The sequence below is a fragment of the Macaca nemestrina genome, chromosome 1 (assembly GCF_043159975.1).
Source record: "Macaca nemestrina isolate mMacNem1 chromosome 1, mMacNem.hap1, whole genome shotgun sequence".
NCBI classification, from domain to species: domain Eukaryota; kingdom Metazoa; phylum Chordata; class Mammalia; order Primates; family Cercopithecidae; genus Macaca; species Macaca nemestrina.
This window is the reverse complement of record NC_092125.1, coordinates 140,674,067-140,690,111: the sequence shown is the minus strand read 5'-3', so window position 1 is coordinate 140,690,111 and position 16,045 is coordinate 140,674,067. Positions and strand designations below refer to the sequence as shown.

Genomic DNA, 16,045 nt, shown 5'->3' with positions numbered 1-16,045 from the left:
AAGAAAAAATAATTTTCAAAAATGAACAAAGCCTTTGAGAAGTATAGGGGCTATATAAAATGTCTAAACCTACAAGTTACAGGTATTCCTGAGGGAGAAGAAAAGGCAAAAAGTTTGGAAAACCTATCTGAGGAAGTAACTGAGGAAAACTCCCTAATCTTGCTAGAGATTTAGACATCCAAATAGAAGATGCTCAGAGAACTCTAGGAAAATACAGTTCAAGAAGGACTTCACCAACACATATAGTCAGCAGACTAATGACAACATGAAGGAAAAAAAAATCTTCAAATCAGCAAGAGAAAGGTGTCTAATCACCAATAAAGGAAATCCCATCAGACTAACAGTGGACATATTGGCAGAAACTTTACAACCCAGAAAAAAAAAAATCACAATCCCATTTCAGACTTATTAAAGAAAAAAAAAAAAAACCTGTCAACCATGAATTTTTCATCCTGCTAGAATAAGCTTCATAAATGAAGGAGGAAAAGTCTTTCCCAGACAAGCAAATGCTAAGGTAATTCATCACCATTAGACCAGTCTTACAAGAAATGCACAAGGGAGTTCTAATCATGTAAACAAAAGATCAATACTCAACATCATAAAAACAGACAAAAGCATAAAACTTACAGGTCTTATTAAAAGGATGATCCAGTAATATGCTGCTTACAAGAAACCCACCTAACACAGACTGAAGGAAAAAGGGTGGAAAATGATATTCCACACCAACAGAAACCAAAAGCAAGCAGGAGTAGCTACATTTATATCAGATAAAACAGACTTTAAATCAACAACAGTGAAAAAAGACATGGTCATTTTAAAATGGTAATGGGACAAAGTCAACAGGAAGATACAACAATCCTAAATATATATGTACCTGATATAGGAGGTACCCAGATTCATAAGACAACTACTACTGGGGCACATGTTCTCAGGACATCCTGAGACAGTGCCTTGGAAACAAAAATAAATAAAAAGAAAAAGAAAAGAAAACCAAAGAAAAACTATCTAAGAAAAGAGACAGCAATACAATAATAGAGAAGGACTTCAACATCCCAATGACAGCATTAAAAATCACTGAGACAGGAAATCAACAAAGAAACACTGGACATAAATTGGACTCTAATAGACATTTATAGAACCTTCTATTCAACAACCATAGAATATACATTCTTCTTAACAGCACATGAAATGTTCTCTAAGACAGACTATATTTTGGCCCATGAAACAAGTCTCAATAAATTTTTAAAAATCAAAATCATATCAAGTATCTTCTTGGACCACAGTGGAATGTAACTAGAAATTTATTCCAAGAAGAACTCTCAAAACTATACAAATACATAAAAGTTAACCTGCTCCCAAATCATCTTTGGGTCAGCAACAAAATTAAAATAGAAATCTAAAAATTTTTTGACACAAATGACCATGGAGACACAACATACAAAAACCTCTGGGATACAGCAAAAGCAGCACCAAGTGGGAAGTTTGCAGCATTATATGCCTACATAAAAAATAACCAGAAAGATCACAAATTAACAACCTGGCATCGTACCTCAAGAACTAGAAAAACAAGAACCCAAAGCAAGCAAGAGAATACAAATAACAAAGATCACAGCAGAACTAAAGGAAATTGAGAAGAAGAACAACAAAAATACTAAGGATCAAATAAATGAAAAGTGGGTTCTTTGAAAAAAATAAACAAAATCAATATACTGCTCAACTAACCAAGAAAAGAGAGAAGACTCAAACAAGTGATCGGAAATGAAAAAGGAGACATTACAACTGATAACACAGAAATACAAAAGAACACAGACTACTATGAAAATCTCTACACTCACACTAGAAAATCTAGAAGAAAGGGATAAATCCCTGGAAACATAAAACTTTCTAAGGCTGAACTAGGAAATCCTAAAAAGACTAGAAATCCTAAAAAGACTAATAATGAGTAGTGCAATTAAATCAGTGAAAACAAATCTCCCAACAAGAACAAGAAGCCCAGGATCAGATGAATTCACAGTCAAATTCTACCATACATACAATGAAGAATTAGTACCAATTCTCCTGAAACTCTTCCAAAAAACATCGAGAAGGGACTCCTCCGTAACTCATTCTATGAAACCAGCATCACCTTGATATCATGGAAGGATCCACAAAAGAACAAAAACTACAGACCAATATCTCTGACGAACACAAATGCAAAAATCCTCAACAAGATCCTAGCAAACCAAATCCAGCAGCACATCATAAAGATAATATACCACAATCAAGTGGGTTATATTGCAGGAATACAAAGATTGTTCAACACAAATAAATCAATAACTGTGATTCGCCACAAAAACAGAACTAAAAACAAAAACCGTATGATCATCTCAACAGATGCAGAAAAAGCACTTGATAAAATTCAGCATCTCTTCATGATTAAAAACAAAAAAACCCCAACCAAACAAAAACCAAACATAGGCCAGGTACATCAGCTCATGCCTGTAATCCCAGCACTTTGAGAGGCCAAGGCAGGTGGATCGCTTGAGCCCAGGAGTTCAAGGCCAGCCTGGGTAACATGGTGAAAACTCATCTCTACAAAAAATTCAAAAATTAGTGAGGCATGGTGGTCTGTGCTTGTAGTCCCAGTTACTCAGGAGGCTAAAGCAGGAGGATCACTTGAACCTGGGAGGTTGAGGCTACAGTGAGCCACGACTGTGCCACTGTACTTCAGCCTAGGTGACAGAGTGAGATCCTGTTTCAAACAAGCAAACAAACAAACAAAAAAACCTAAAAAATCTAGGTTCTCCTTGCATTGTTATAAAGAAATACCTGAGGCTGGGTAATTTATAAAGAAAAGAGGTTTAACTGGCTCATGGTTTTGCAAGCTGTACAGGAAGCATGGCACTGGCATTTATTTCTGGGAAGGCTTTTACTCACGGAGGAAGACGAAGCAGGAGCAGGCACATCACACAGTGAGAGTGGGAGCAAGAGAGAGTAGGGGTGGGGGTTGCCACACAGTCTTAAATAACCTGATTTCACAAGGACTCACTCATATGAGGACAGCACCAAGCCATGAGGTCTTTGCCCCCATGATCCAAACACATCCCACCAGGAACCACCTCCAATAATGAGGATTACATCTCAACATGAAATCTAGAAGGAAGATCCAAGCCATATCATAGGCATTGAAGGAATATACCTGAAAATAACAAAAACCATATGAAAAAAACCCACAGTCAACATCATAATGATTGGGGAAAAGTTGAAAGCACTCCTCTAAGATCTAAAACAAGACAAAGGATGCTTACATTCACCACTCTTACTCAAAATAGTACTAACAGTCTTAGCCAGAGCAACCAGGAAAGAGAAAGAAATAAAGATATTCAAACTGGAAAAGAGGAACTCAAATTATCTGTTTGCTGATGTTACAATCTTATACCTAGAAAAGCCTAGAGATCCCTCCAAAAGGCTCTTAGATTTGATAAAAGAATTCATTAAAGTTTCAGAAAATCAATGCACAAAATCAGTAACATTTCTGTACACCAATAACAATCAAGCTGAGATACAAATCTAGAAGTAAATTCCATTGACAACAGCTACAAAAAAATTTAAATACCTGGGAATACAGTTAACCAAGGAGGTGAAAGATCTTTGCAAGGAAAACTTCAAAACACTGATGAAATACATTGCGGATGACACAAACAAATGGAAAAAAATATTCCATGCTCATGGATTGGAAGCATCAATGTCATTAAAATGACCATACTGCCCAAAGCAGTCTACACAGAGTCAATGTATTTCCTATAAAAATACCAATGTCTGTTTTCACAGAGTTAGAAAAAAAAAATCCTAAAATTCGTATGAGACCAAAAAAGACCCAAAACAGCCAACGCAATCCTAGGTAGAAAGAACAATACTGGAGGTATTGCATTACTTAACTTCAAATTATACTACAAGGCTATCGTAACCAAAACAGCATGGTACTGGTTTAAAAACAGACACACAGATCAATGAAACAGAACAGAAAACCAGAAATAAATGCACATACCTACAGCCTCCAGATCTTCAACAAAGTTGATAGAAACATACACTGAGAAAAGGACACCCTATTCAATAAATGTTGCTGGGAAAATTAGCCATATCAAGAAGAATGAAATTGGATTCATATCTCTCATCATTTACAAAATTAACTCAAGATGGATTAAAGAGAAGGAAGAAAATATGGATTAAAGACTTAAACGTAAGACCCGAAATTTTTAAAAGTGTAGAAGAAAACCTGGGAAGAACCTATCTGCTGATTGGCCTAGGCAAAGAATTCATGACTAAGACCTCGAAAGCAAATGCAACAAAAACAAAAATAGACAAATGGGACTTAATTAAACTACAAAGCTTCTGCACAGCAAAAGGAATAATCAACAGAGTGAAAAGACAACCTACAGAATGGGAGAAAATATTTGCAAACTATATATAAGACAAAGGACAAATATCCAGAATCTACAAGGAACTCAAACAACTCAACAGGAAAAAAAAAAAAAAAAAAAAAAAAAAAATACACTTCATTAAAAAGTGAGCAAAGGCCATGAACAGATGTTTTTCAAAAGAAGACATACAAATGGCTAACAAACATATGAAAAAAAATGCTCAACATCACTAATCATCAGATAAATTAAAATTCAAACCACAATGCAATACCATCTCACACCAGTCAGAATGGCTATTAAAAAGTCAGAAAATAACAGATATTGGTGAGGATGTGGAAAAAAGAGGACACATATACACTACTGGTGGGAATGGAAATTAGTACAACCTGTATGACAAATGGTATGGAGATTTCTCAAAGAACTAAAAACAGAACTGCCATTCAATCCAGCAATCCTACTACTGGGTATCTACCCAAAGGAAAAATCATTATATCAAAGATACCTGTACTCATACATTTCTCGTAGATTTATTCACAATAGCAAAGATATGGAATCAACCTAAGTATCCACTGATGGATGACTGAATACAAAAAAATGGTGTGTATATACACCATGAAATATTACTCAGCCATTAAAAAGAATGAAATTATGTCTTCTGCAGCAACATGGATAAAACTAGAGGATATTATCTTTTTTTTTTTTTTTTTGAGACGGAGTCTCGCGCTGTGTCACCCAGGCTGGAGTGCAGTGGCGCGATCTCGGCTCACTGCAAGCTCCGCAAGCTCCGCCTCCCAGGTTCACGCCATTCTCCTGCCTCAGCCTCCGAGTAGCTGGGACTACAGGCGCCCGCCACCACGCCCGGCTAGTTTTTTGTATTTTTAGTAGAGATGGGGTTTCACCATGTTAGCCAGGATGGTCTCGATCTCCTGACCTCGTGATCCACCCGCCTCGGCCTCCCAAAGTGCTGGGATTACAGGCTTGAGCCACCGCGCCCGGCCGAGGATATTATCTTAAGTAAAATAACTCAGAAAGTCAAATATTGCATACTGTCACTTATAAATAAGAAATAAATAATGTATACACATGGACATAGAGCATAGAATAATAGACACTGGAGACTCAGAAAGGTAAGAGGGTGAGAAGGGGTGAGGAATGAGAAATTAACTCATGGATACAATGTATACTATTCAGCTGATGGTTACACTAAAAGCCCCAGACTCTACTACTAGGAAACATATCCATGTAACAAAATGCACTTGGATCCCCTAAATGTATAAAAATAACACTATTCAGCCATTAAAAAAAATGAAATTGTCATTTGTGACAACATGGATGAACCTGGAAGATATTATGTTAAGTGAAATGAGCCAGACACAGAAAGACAAATACCACATGATCTCACTCATATGTGGAATCTAAAAAAGCTGATCTCATAGAAACAGAATAGAATAGTGGTTACTAGGGACTAGGGAGGGGATTGGGAATATGATGATGGGAAGAGAATGGTCAACAGGTACGAAGTTACAGTTAGATAGGAATAATAAATTCTGGTGTTACATTGCACAGTAGAGTGACTATAGTTAACAATAATGTATATTTGAAAATAGCTAGAAGAGTGGATTTTGAATATTCTCACCACAAAGAAATAAATGTTTGAGGCAATCAATGTGTTAGCTAATTACTGATTTGATGTGTCAATTAAAAATAAAACTTTCAAAAATCATCAAAAAAGTGAATAGATATGCTAAGTGAAAGAAGCCAGACATAAAAGTCACATACCTAACAACTCCACTTATTTGAAATTCTAGAAGAGGTAAAACTATAGTGAAAGAAAGCAGACAAGTTGCTGGGGTTGGGGGGTGGTGAACCATAAAGGGAATGATAGACATATTACTTGTTTTGACTGCGGTAGTGTTTCATAACTACACACATTTCCAACACATCAAGCTTCATACTTACATTTGATTAATTTTATTACATGTAAATTATACTTTAATAAAGTTAATTTTAAAAGTGAAAGAGAGAGACCTGAGAAGGTCTAGCCCTATTTAATCATTTAGGGGAAAACACACACACACACACACACACACACACACACACACACACACACAAAACTGTCTTTGAGTATACAAGATCACACAGTTGGCAAAACAGGACTAGAATCTAGTTCCATAAATAAAATCCAAAGCTCTTTATATCATATAAATTGCCACTATTTGGCAGTAGGGAGTGGTGGTGGTGGATGCTTATATTGGTAACTCAATACCTCCTGCTGGAATACAGATTTAAAACCCTTATTCTGAAACTTTGAAGAATTCATAAAGTTATATTAGGGAAGGCTATAATCAAAACACTGAGCAACAGATGTTCACTTTCTATCAGTAATATGCTCATTCATTTTATTCTGGCTATGTTTGCTTACCAAGTTAAATTTTTTACTATCAACCAGCATTCTATCCCTTTGATATACATCTATCAATTGGTCTCAATATTTGAAAAACAATGTAAAAAGTTTAATTCATGATTCTAATGTATTATGACTGTAGCTTATGCTAAATGCAAACAATACTTAGTTTTCTTTAAAAAATCACATTGAAGTAACTTATTTCAGGTAAATTCCTAACATAATTCCACAATTGTTTTTTCTTTTGAATGCTTTGATATTATTGACATTTCATACAAAAGTGGAGCAAAATATGAGTTCCCTTCTTTTTAGTATTATTTTATCACTCTCCTATTCATTTTTCTTAGCAATCTTCAATAACAGAAAAAAAAAAAAGACGTTTATGGCTCCTTCAATTGCCAATTTTTCTTTTTGCTTTTGGTTTTCTGATTTTTCTGTACTGAGATGATGATGCTGTGTCTTAATTTTACTGAATAAAAAGAATGTCCTACTCTGCAGTCACTCTATTTGCCTTCCAGATCTGCATAGAGTTCTAGGATTAACACAACTTTTTCTGCTTACTTATTACAATGTAGTGCCTACCTGAGGATAGAAAACTGAAACAACAAATAATATGTTTTCAAAGATAAACAGTTGGCTTTTCTTTTACCCTCATATTCCTGATTAAGATCACCCTAGTCTGAATTTGCCAATGGAAAATGTCTAAGCTGCAAAAGATACCTGAGGCTAGATGTACAATTAGTAGTTGTTTCGTACATACCCTAGGTTGATTAAGATAATTAGAAACACACTCTAGGTTAATTAAGATAATTTTTAAAGGGTTAATCTTTTTCATCTTTGCAACTTCTCTCCCTCTGAAATAAAGGCATACACCTTAACCCATAATTCAATGTCTTGATGTAGGAAGTCTAAGCAACAGTATTTCGTAAGACACAAATTGCCACATTGCCGAAGCTTTAAATGAGATAACCACATATATTCTGCGTGTTGGGTAATATTTCATCTGCACAATGAACAAAAACTAGCTGAAGTTGGGATTTAAAAATTACTGTTAGCAAAATGACAGCTATTATGAAAACAGATTTCTAAAAACTTAAAAGCAATTCTGACATACACTGCTTATTTACCATTACTTAAAACACAGTGTAAGGAAAGAAAATATTACCTATTTCTAACAAAACTATGTAGACAGAAAAAAAATTAGAACAGGAGTCCTTAGGCCACAATAAGACCCCTAAATATCACAGAACATAAAATTGTATAATTTAAAAGTTCAATTAAAGTTGAAAACAAAGTTATTTAAAACAACAGCACAGAATCTGTGCTATGAGAAAAAAAAAAATGATTGAAAGGAAGGGGGATGAGAAAGGTGAGAAAAGCACTACCAGACTCCTTACCCATTGTTGTTGGTGCTGGAGCTTCCTGATGGTATTTTCAGCTTGCTCCAGCTTAGCACTGGCCTCATCACTCTGCTGTTTGATGGTGGCCAACTCCCGTTTTATGAGGTAGTTTTCCTCAGCCTCCTGGGCTCTTGTCACTTGTCCCTTAGGACATAATTTTTTTGTGTGTAAAGCAATTTAGGATAGATTCAAGAAAGACTGCCTTTGTGAGGTTTAGTTATTTACTTTGACATGTTAAAAAAAAAGTCACCTCAGCGAATAGAACAGCCTAGGTAATCATTAGCTAGCAGCTTGTTATTGCTCCAGCAAATTTTGGGAAACTAAATGAAAATTTCACCTGACAAGAACAATTCTTCTTTCAGTCAATAACAATTTAATTCATGCAATATTACTGAGTTGTACATGCAGGACTAAAATTTTCAATGAATAGTAGTTAATTTCACAGAATCCACTTATTGCCACTTTGAAATACTTAAAAAAAAAAAGGTTAGCTTTAAAACGTGCAAAAATAAAACAAGATAACACTTTGTTATAAAAAATTAAATTTATACCCACATACACCACCCAAAAAATTATTTCTAGAAAAACGCATGTAAAATTGCATGCATTAAAATATGAATTTTGAGGTTTAGGACTTTCCTTAGAAGTTAGAGAAGATGTTTAAAAGAACTAAAACAAAACAAAAACTATACCTGTATCAATCTATCTGCCAAGGAAGCACTTTCCTACAAAAGGAAAAATTCAGATAGAAATATAAGAGAAAGAAATAAAAGTGATAAAATTAGGAAAAAAGAAACAAATATATGCAAATTCCATCTACTTTTCATTGCTAATTGAAATGGACATTTAAATTTTAAAACCATTTTTTACTGAATGTGTTTTTATTTTTAAACCTTAAGAAAAATATACAAAAACAAGGATAGGTGGTTGAAAATCATGTGTTTCCTGAAGATACCAAACACAAAGTCCAAGCAGTTTTTCATTACCTGCAACAAGCACAGTTTTCTGTTTGTTTGTTTGTTTGTTTAATAGAGACAGGGTCTCACCCAAGCTAGAATGCAATGGTATGATCACATAGCTCATTGTAACCACCAACTCCTCGGCTCAAGGAGTTTATCCTTCTGCTTCAGCCTCCTCAGCAGCTAGGACTACAGGTGTGTGCCACCATGCCCAGCTAGTTTTAAAATTTTTTGTAGAGATACAGTCTAGCCATGTTACCCAGGCCAGTCTTGAACTCCTGGCCTTACGCAATCCTCCTGCCTCAGCCTCCCAAAGTGTGGGGATCATAGGCGTGAGCCACTGCACTCAGCCAAATATTTCTTCTTCTTCTTGATGTATTTACATCTTTTAGACTTAATCCATATTGTCAACCCACTTATATGAAAGGGAGAAGGAATTTGAGTAAGCAATTCCACTTAAAAAGTGTGACAGCAATTTGTACAACAGCAACTTTCAAAGAAACAAAGCAAGGAAAATATGACAAATAAAATTAATGAGCTAAACTTAAACGTTAGCAATAACTGAGAAAGTATACCTTTTTATTACAGAATTCAATTGATACATAGTATTTATAGAATTCTAAGTGCTAAGTGACACACCTGGGCCATCTAAGCCAATAAAAAAAGGAACTTAATTTTCTAGAAGCAAAATCCAAACTTAACATTTTCTTACAGCCTTGTTATCATTCCGAAGGTTCGATGAAATACTATAATGCTTTCCCGGTTTAAACGTCTTACTCCAAAGATTAAAAAAAAAACAAAAACAAAAACACCAAGACGACGCGCATATTTGATTGTAAGCTAGATATTTAGTGGGAAAAAAGAGTATATAATTAAAACAACTTAAAAGCAAGCTCAATCTTCCTGTGGAGTCACCAAAAGTAGAATTATTTTATCATAGCAACCCTAACATGATGACAGAAAAACAGGGAAACTATTTTTGACTTAATATGATGTATCTGCAATTATTATCCAACAAAGGCAGACATGTAATAAATATCCTGTCCTTATTATGCACTTCTATTTAATATGAAATCATCAAAACTTTTCAAACCAATGACAAATACTACAAAATATTCATATTTCCATTTATTTATTTCTTGAATATTTATCTGTAGATTTTCAGGGAAGATTTTAAGATCCTTGGCAATATGATGAGGGGTATGTTTAAATCTACTTAATCTCATCTCTAGTTAAAGAAAGAAAAAAGTGGTCAGGCACGGTGGCTCATGCTTGTAATCCCAGCACTTTGGGAGGCCGAGGCAGGCAGATCACAAGGTCAGGAGATCAAGACCATTCCTGGCCAACATGATGAAACCCCGTCTCTACTAAAAATACAAAAATTAGCTAGGCGTGGTGGCGCACGCCTGTAATCCCAGCTACTTGGGAGGCTGAGGCAGGAGAATCGCTTGAACCTGGGAGGCGGAGCTTGCAGTGAGCCACGATTGAGCCACTGCACTCCAGCCTGGGCAACAAAGCGAGACTCTGTCTCAAAAAAATAAAATAAGAAAAAAGTACCAAAAGAGTGTGAATTCAGATGTCTTTCTTTTAATAAAACGAAATTCTTAAACCATACTTTTACTACTCAATTCATTCTTATAGCATCTGAAATGACTACAAAAGATTTTTCATCAGAAGCACAGTATGAAAAATAATGCAAAATTTCCATATTTGCCCAGTTATTCTGTATAAAACAGAAAATGTAACAAGTAGATACCAAAATAATTATAAGAACTAAAAGTTTATGCACAATTCCTTTGTGTTGAAAATCAATATAAGAGTGAATTTTTATGTAAGGAAGCAGTCAGTCACTTCAACTAAAAGCAATCCTAGGCCTTAAAGGAATCACCGCCACGTTCAATATGCTAGAAAGTCCAGGGCAACATTTGAAACTCATCTTTAAAATGCTATATTAGAATGGACTCCCAACTAAATTCTAAAAGAACATACTTCTTAGAAATTATGTGTAAAGAAAACAAATAGTATCAATATTTTACTCTTAATCTCAGTTAAAACTTGAATATTAAAGTTTAAGAACCACTACAACTGAACAATTTTTTATTAGTAACAAGTTATCTGGCTAAATAGTAAGGTAAGCAAGCTAAGCATTCAATACTACAACATAGGAGACATGTGCCAGAATTTTTGAGGATTTTTAATAAATATACAGAAAAAACACTAGGCATTCAACAGAAGCTTGCATAAGTAGTCACTTACTTTTTCTAATGTCTCGATGCGCTGTTTTAAAAGTCTATTTTCTGTGCGTAACCTCTGCCAAGAAAAAAAAATGTTTTATTTGCAAGCATTTTTGAGAGGAAAAAAAAGATTCCTAAATCACAGTCCTGAAAACGTACTACCTTTTATAAATAAGAAAGGAGTCTAAGGGATGATTACATTATCAAATGTCAAAGACTCAGAGTAAGAAATACACAGAAGGCAGGGCACCATGGTTCACGCCTGTAATCCCAGCTCTTTGGGAGGCCAAGGCGGGCAGATGGCTTGAGTTCAGGAGTTCCAGATGAGCCTGAGCAACATGGTGAAAGCTCGTCTCTGAAAACTACACACACACACACACACACACACACACACACACACACATACTTTAGCCAGGAATGGTGGTGATGAGCCTGGGCAACAGGGTGAAACCTTGTCTTTATGAAACACACACACACACGAACACACGCACACATGCACACACGCACATACACACACACACACAATTTAGCCAGGAATGGTGGTGCAAGTCTGTCGTCCCAGCTACCTGGGAGGCTGAGGTGGGAGGCTGGGAGGTGGGGGCTGAGGTGGGGGCGGCGGAGGTTGTAGTGAGCTGAGATTGGACCACTGTACTCCAGCCTGGGTGATAGAGTGAAACCCTGTGTCCAAAAAAGGGAGGGGAGGGGAGGGAAGGGGAGGGGAAGGGAGGGGAGGGGAGGAGAAGGGAGGGGAAGGGAGGGGAAGGGAGGGGAAGGGAGGGGAAGGGAGGGGAGGGGAGGGGAGGGGAGGGGAAAGGAGAGGAGGGGAGGGGAAAGGAGGGGAAGGGAGGGGAGGGGTGGAGAAGGGAGGGGAGGAGAAGGGAGGGGAGGGGAAGGGAGGGAAAGGGAGGGGAGAAGGAAAGGAAAGGAAAAAGGAAAAGGAAAGGAAAGAGATAAAGAGAAATAAATACACCACGGCAAAGGAAATAATCATATTCATCATTCCAGCTGTGATTAAATTTAAAATACACCCTACAGTACATATAGAAATAAGCTGTTTCATTTCTATACTTACCATAATGACTCACAATCAAATATTTTCTTATGTGTTTTAACATCCTCATTAGAAAAGATTCTAACTTGCCTACCTCCAACAGAGCCTACCTATATAATCAATATTCAAATGTCAGTTGAATGAAGACACAGGAGATTAAAAAAACGCACATTCATAGGCTAAACATCAAATTTTCCATTTAGGGCCTGGCTCAGTGGCTCACACCTGTAATCCACTTTGGGAGGCCAAAGGCAGGTGGATCACCTGAGCTTGAGTTCAAGACCAGCCTGGACAACATGGCAAAACCCTGTCTCTACAAAAAATATGAAAATTAGCTGGGCATAGGGGCATGTGCTTGTAGTCCTAGCTACTCAGGAGGCTCGGGTGAGGATGGCCTCAGCCCTGGAGGTGGAGGTTGCAGTGAGCCAGTATCACATTACAGCACTCCATCCTGGGCAACAGAGCAAGATCTTGTCTCAAATTTTTTTAAAAATGCCCATTTAGACTTCAACAGTCTCCATTTATAATATAGTATAGATGACGAGTTGCAAAATTCTGAAAATACAAGTAATTTATTAATTTTTTCTGAGAAAATAGCTCCAATTACTAGCACTTTCTCATAGTTCAAAAAGTAAAACCAGATTTTTTAAAGAAACACTTTACCTAATTATTCAATGCCTGGTTCCCAAAAAGTTGTCTAATTACTGTCATCAAGTATTAAGTCCAAGTCACTCTACATTTTTAAAAAGTTATTTTTGCATATCCACCAATATAATTGCTTATTAATCCCCTTTAGAAGTTATCTTTTTCATTTTCAAATTCCTCAGATGTTGTCCCTTCATTCTGCCATCACTCAAATTTCAGTTTCAAGGTAATTGCTTTTTTTTTTTTTTTTTTTTTGAGACAGAGTCTTGCTCTGTCACCCAGGCTGGAATGCAGTGGTGCGATCTCAGCTCACTGCAACCTCTGCCTCCCGGGTTCAAGCGAATCTCCTGACTCAGTCTCCTGAGTAGCTGGAACTACAGGCGCATGCCACGATGCTCAGCTAATTTTTTGTATTTTTAGTACAGACGGGGTTTCACCGCATTAGCCAGGACGGTCTCGATCTCCTGACCTCGTGATCTGCCCGCCTCAGCCTCCCAAAATGCTGGGTTTACAGGCATGAGCCACTGCGCCCGGCCTCAAGGTAATCACTTACATTTTTGTACCAATTTGTTCCAGAACTCAATCAAGCCTTTTTCCAGCCCCACCTTCCTATAAATTTCTGCTGAAAAATGTCTGTCTCAGAAAATTCTTCCATCAATTCAACCTATTATTTTGCTAGTAAACGCTTAAATATGGTTTATTATAACATATAAAGTCTTAGGGCAGGGAAATGAGAGGTTCTATGAATTACTGCATCTTATTAAGTGGATCACAAATTGAAACAAATCTTAGAGTTATTACAAAGATACTTTGCAAATTAGATTCCCTGTTCTATTCACTACAATTCAGATGATCTGAAATGGACATTATGATATATAGGAAAGTTAATAACTAATCTCAGACAAAATAATAGCTTGAGAAGTAGAAAATGTTCTCATGGCTTGGCTCCTCCTACTGTGTGCAGCATAGTGGTCTACACAAATAAGCAATTATTAAATGCTGCTAAACTCTAGAGAGTCAAAGAAATAAATGGGATTCTCACCATGTTCTCAATCATACTATATCAACAAAAGGTAATGTTTTATCTCAAAAGACTCAGAAAACTAAGTTCCCACCAGACAACTGAGTGAACGAAGTTATGACAGAAATCATGCTAAAATAAAATTTAGAACTGAAAACACTCATCTGGATTTCCTTCCCCAACCCGCTTTAAGGCTTCTGAAATCTATTTCATTATAAATAAAAATCTAAATTGATTTTCTTCCACAGGCAACTAACCAAATGCTTAACACCATTTAAAAATAAATCACCACTTCCTCATTTGTATAATATTTACATCAGGAATTGATCAATAGAATAGACTTTTTCAGTTAATACAGACCATTTCAGGGTTTTTTTTTTTAAGTGTTTTTTTTGTTTGTTTATTTTATTTTTTTTTGAGACGGAGTCTCGCTCTGTCACCCAGGCTAGAGTGCAGTGGCATGATCTTGGCTCATTGCAAACTTCGCCTCCCGGGTTCACGCCATTCTCCTGCCTCAGCCTCCCGAGTAGCTGGGACTACAGATGCCCGCCACCACACCCGGCTGATTTTTTGAATTTTTAGTACAGACGGGGTTTCACCATGTTAGCCAGGGTGGTCTCGATCTTGTGATTCACCCGCCTCGGCCTCCCAAAGTGCTGGGATTACAGGCATGAGCCCTGTGCCTGGCCTCAGGGTTACTTTTAAGTTTCAAGTGTTACTGTATTTTTTTTTTAACCGAATATAACAGTATTTTGGTAATTATAGCTTTGCAATCTGTTTTAATACCTGGTAGAGCTAATATCCCCCATTCTTATATTTGTTTATTATTCCCAAACCTCAAATACTAGTATATTAAAGTAGTTAAGAGACTAGGTTTTGAAGTTAGGCAGATTTAAGTTCAAATTCTCATTCTACAATTAACACTTGTATATGACATTCAATGTTTTAGAATCTCCATTTCTTCATCCAGAAATCAGAGTAATAAAACCCATAGGGAAATGAAAAATTAAATGAGATAGCATAGCACCTAATATATGCCAAATACTCAATGATAAGCACTGCCCACAATATTTTTGAAGTTAGGCGTGAATATTATTTTACTACTTTTGTCTATTTTTAAAATTATTCTTAAGTTTTTTATTGCTCTGGAATTTTACAAGGAATTAAATTTCACTGAATTTGAGGGCCAGGTACAATGGTTTACAGCTGTAATCCCAGAACTTTGGGAGGCCAAGGCAGGTGTATCACTTGAGGCCAGAAGTTCGAGACCAGCCTGGTCAACATGGTGAAACACTGTCTCTACTAAAAATACAAAAATCAGCCTGGCGTGGTGGCGCATGCCTGTAATCCCAGCTACTTAGGAGGCTGAGGCAGGAGAACCGCTTGAATCCGGGAGGTGAAGGTTGCAGTGAGCCAAGACCGTACCACTGCACTCCAGCCTGGGTGACAGAGCAAGGCTCTGTCTCAAAAAAAAAAAAAAAAAAAATCACTGGGAAATTCATATCTTTATATAACATGGAGCTATTTTTGTTTATCTTTAGTTTTCTTTTTAAAATGTCTGTGTGTAAAGTTTTCCAGTGTTTGTTAGGTCCTGTTCTATTTTTCATTTAGGTTACTCCTGGATATACTTTTATTTTTATTTCAAATGGAACTTCTTCTTCCAGGATATTTTTGAACTGTTTATTGATAATACATAGAAAAGTTAATAACTAAAATCTACCACCTGATTGATTCTCAATAATTCTTCAATATCTTCCTCACATTTTCTAGAATAGAGTGCTTCCTAAACTTTAAAGTGAAAACCACAAAGAGGAAGATACCTAGATACAGCTACATAAAAATGTTTGTCTTGTACACTGAAAAAGAAAATAGAGACAATATTTTGACCTACCAAATTAGAAAAAAAGAGGACTAAAAGTGAGAGTAAGAAT

General features: G+C 36.3%; 1 protein-coding gene across 9 annotated transcripts in view; it reads right to left on the bottom strand.

Moving 5' to 3' along the window:
* Nucleotides 1-16,045, bottom strand: part of LOC105485393 (ecotropic viral integration site 5) — a 288,203-nt gene that overhangs the window by 141,013 nt on the left and 131,145 nt on the right. For 7 of the 9 annotated variants that reach the window (XM_011747705.2, XM_011747712.3, XM_071078882.1 and 4 more), the window contains 3 exons: nucleotides 11,420-11,473; nucleotides 8,897-8,929; nucleotides 8,202-8,348 (listed from right to left, as the gene is read on the bottom strand). In XM_011747705.2, the coding sequence (XP_011746007.1) occupies nucleotides 8,202-8,348; nucleotides 8,897-8,929; nucleotides 11,420-11,473 (234 nt within the window). The remainder of the gene's footprint in view (nucleotides 1-8,201; nucleotides 8,349-8,896; nucleotides 8,930-11,419; nucleotides 11,474-16,045) is intronic. The other 2 variants (XM_011747708.3, XM_011747709.2) reach the window with 2 other exon arrangements.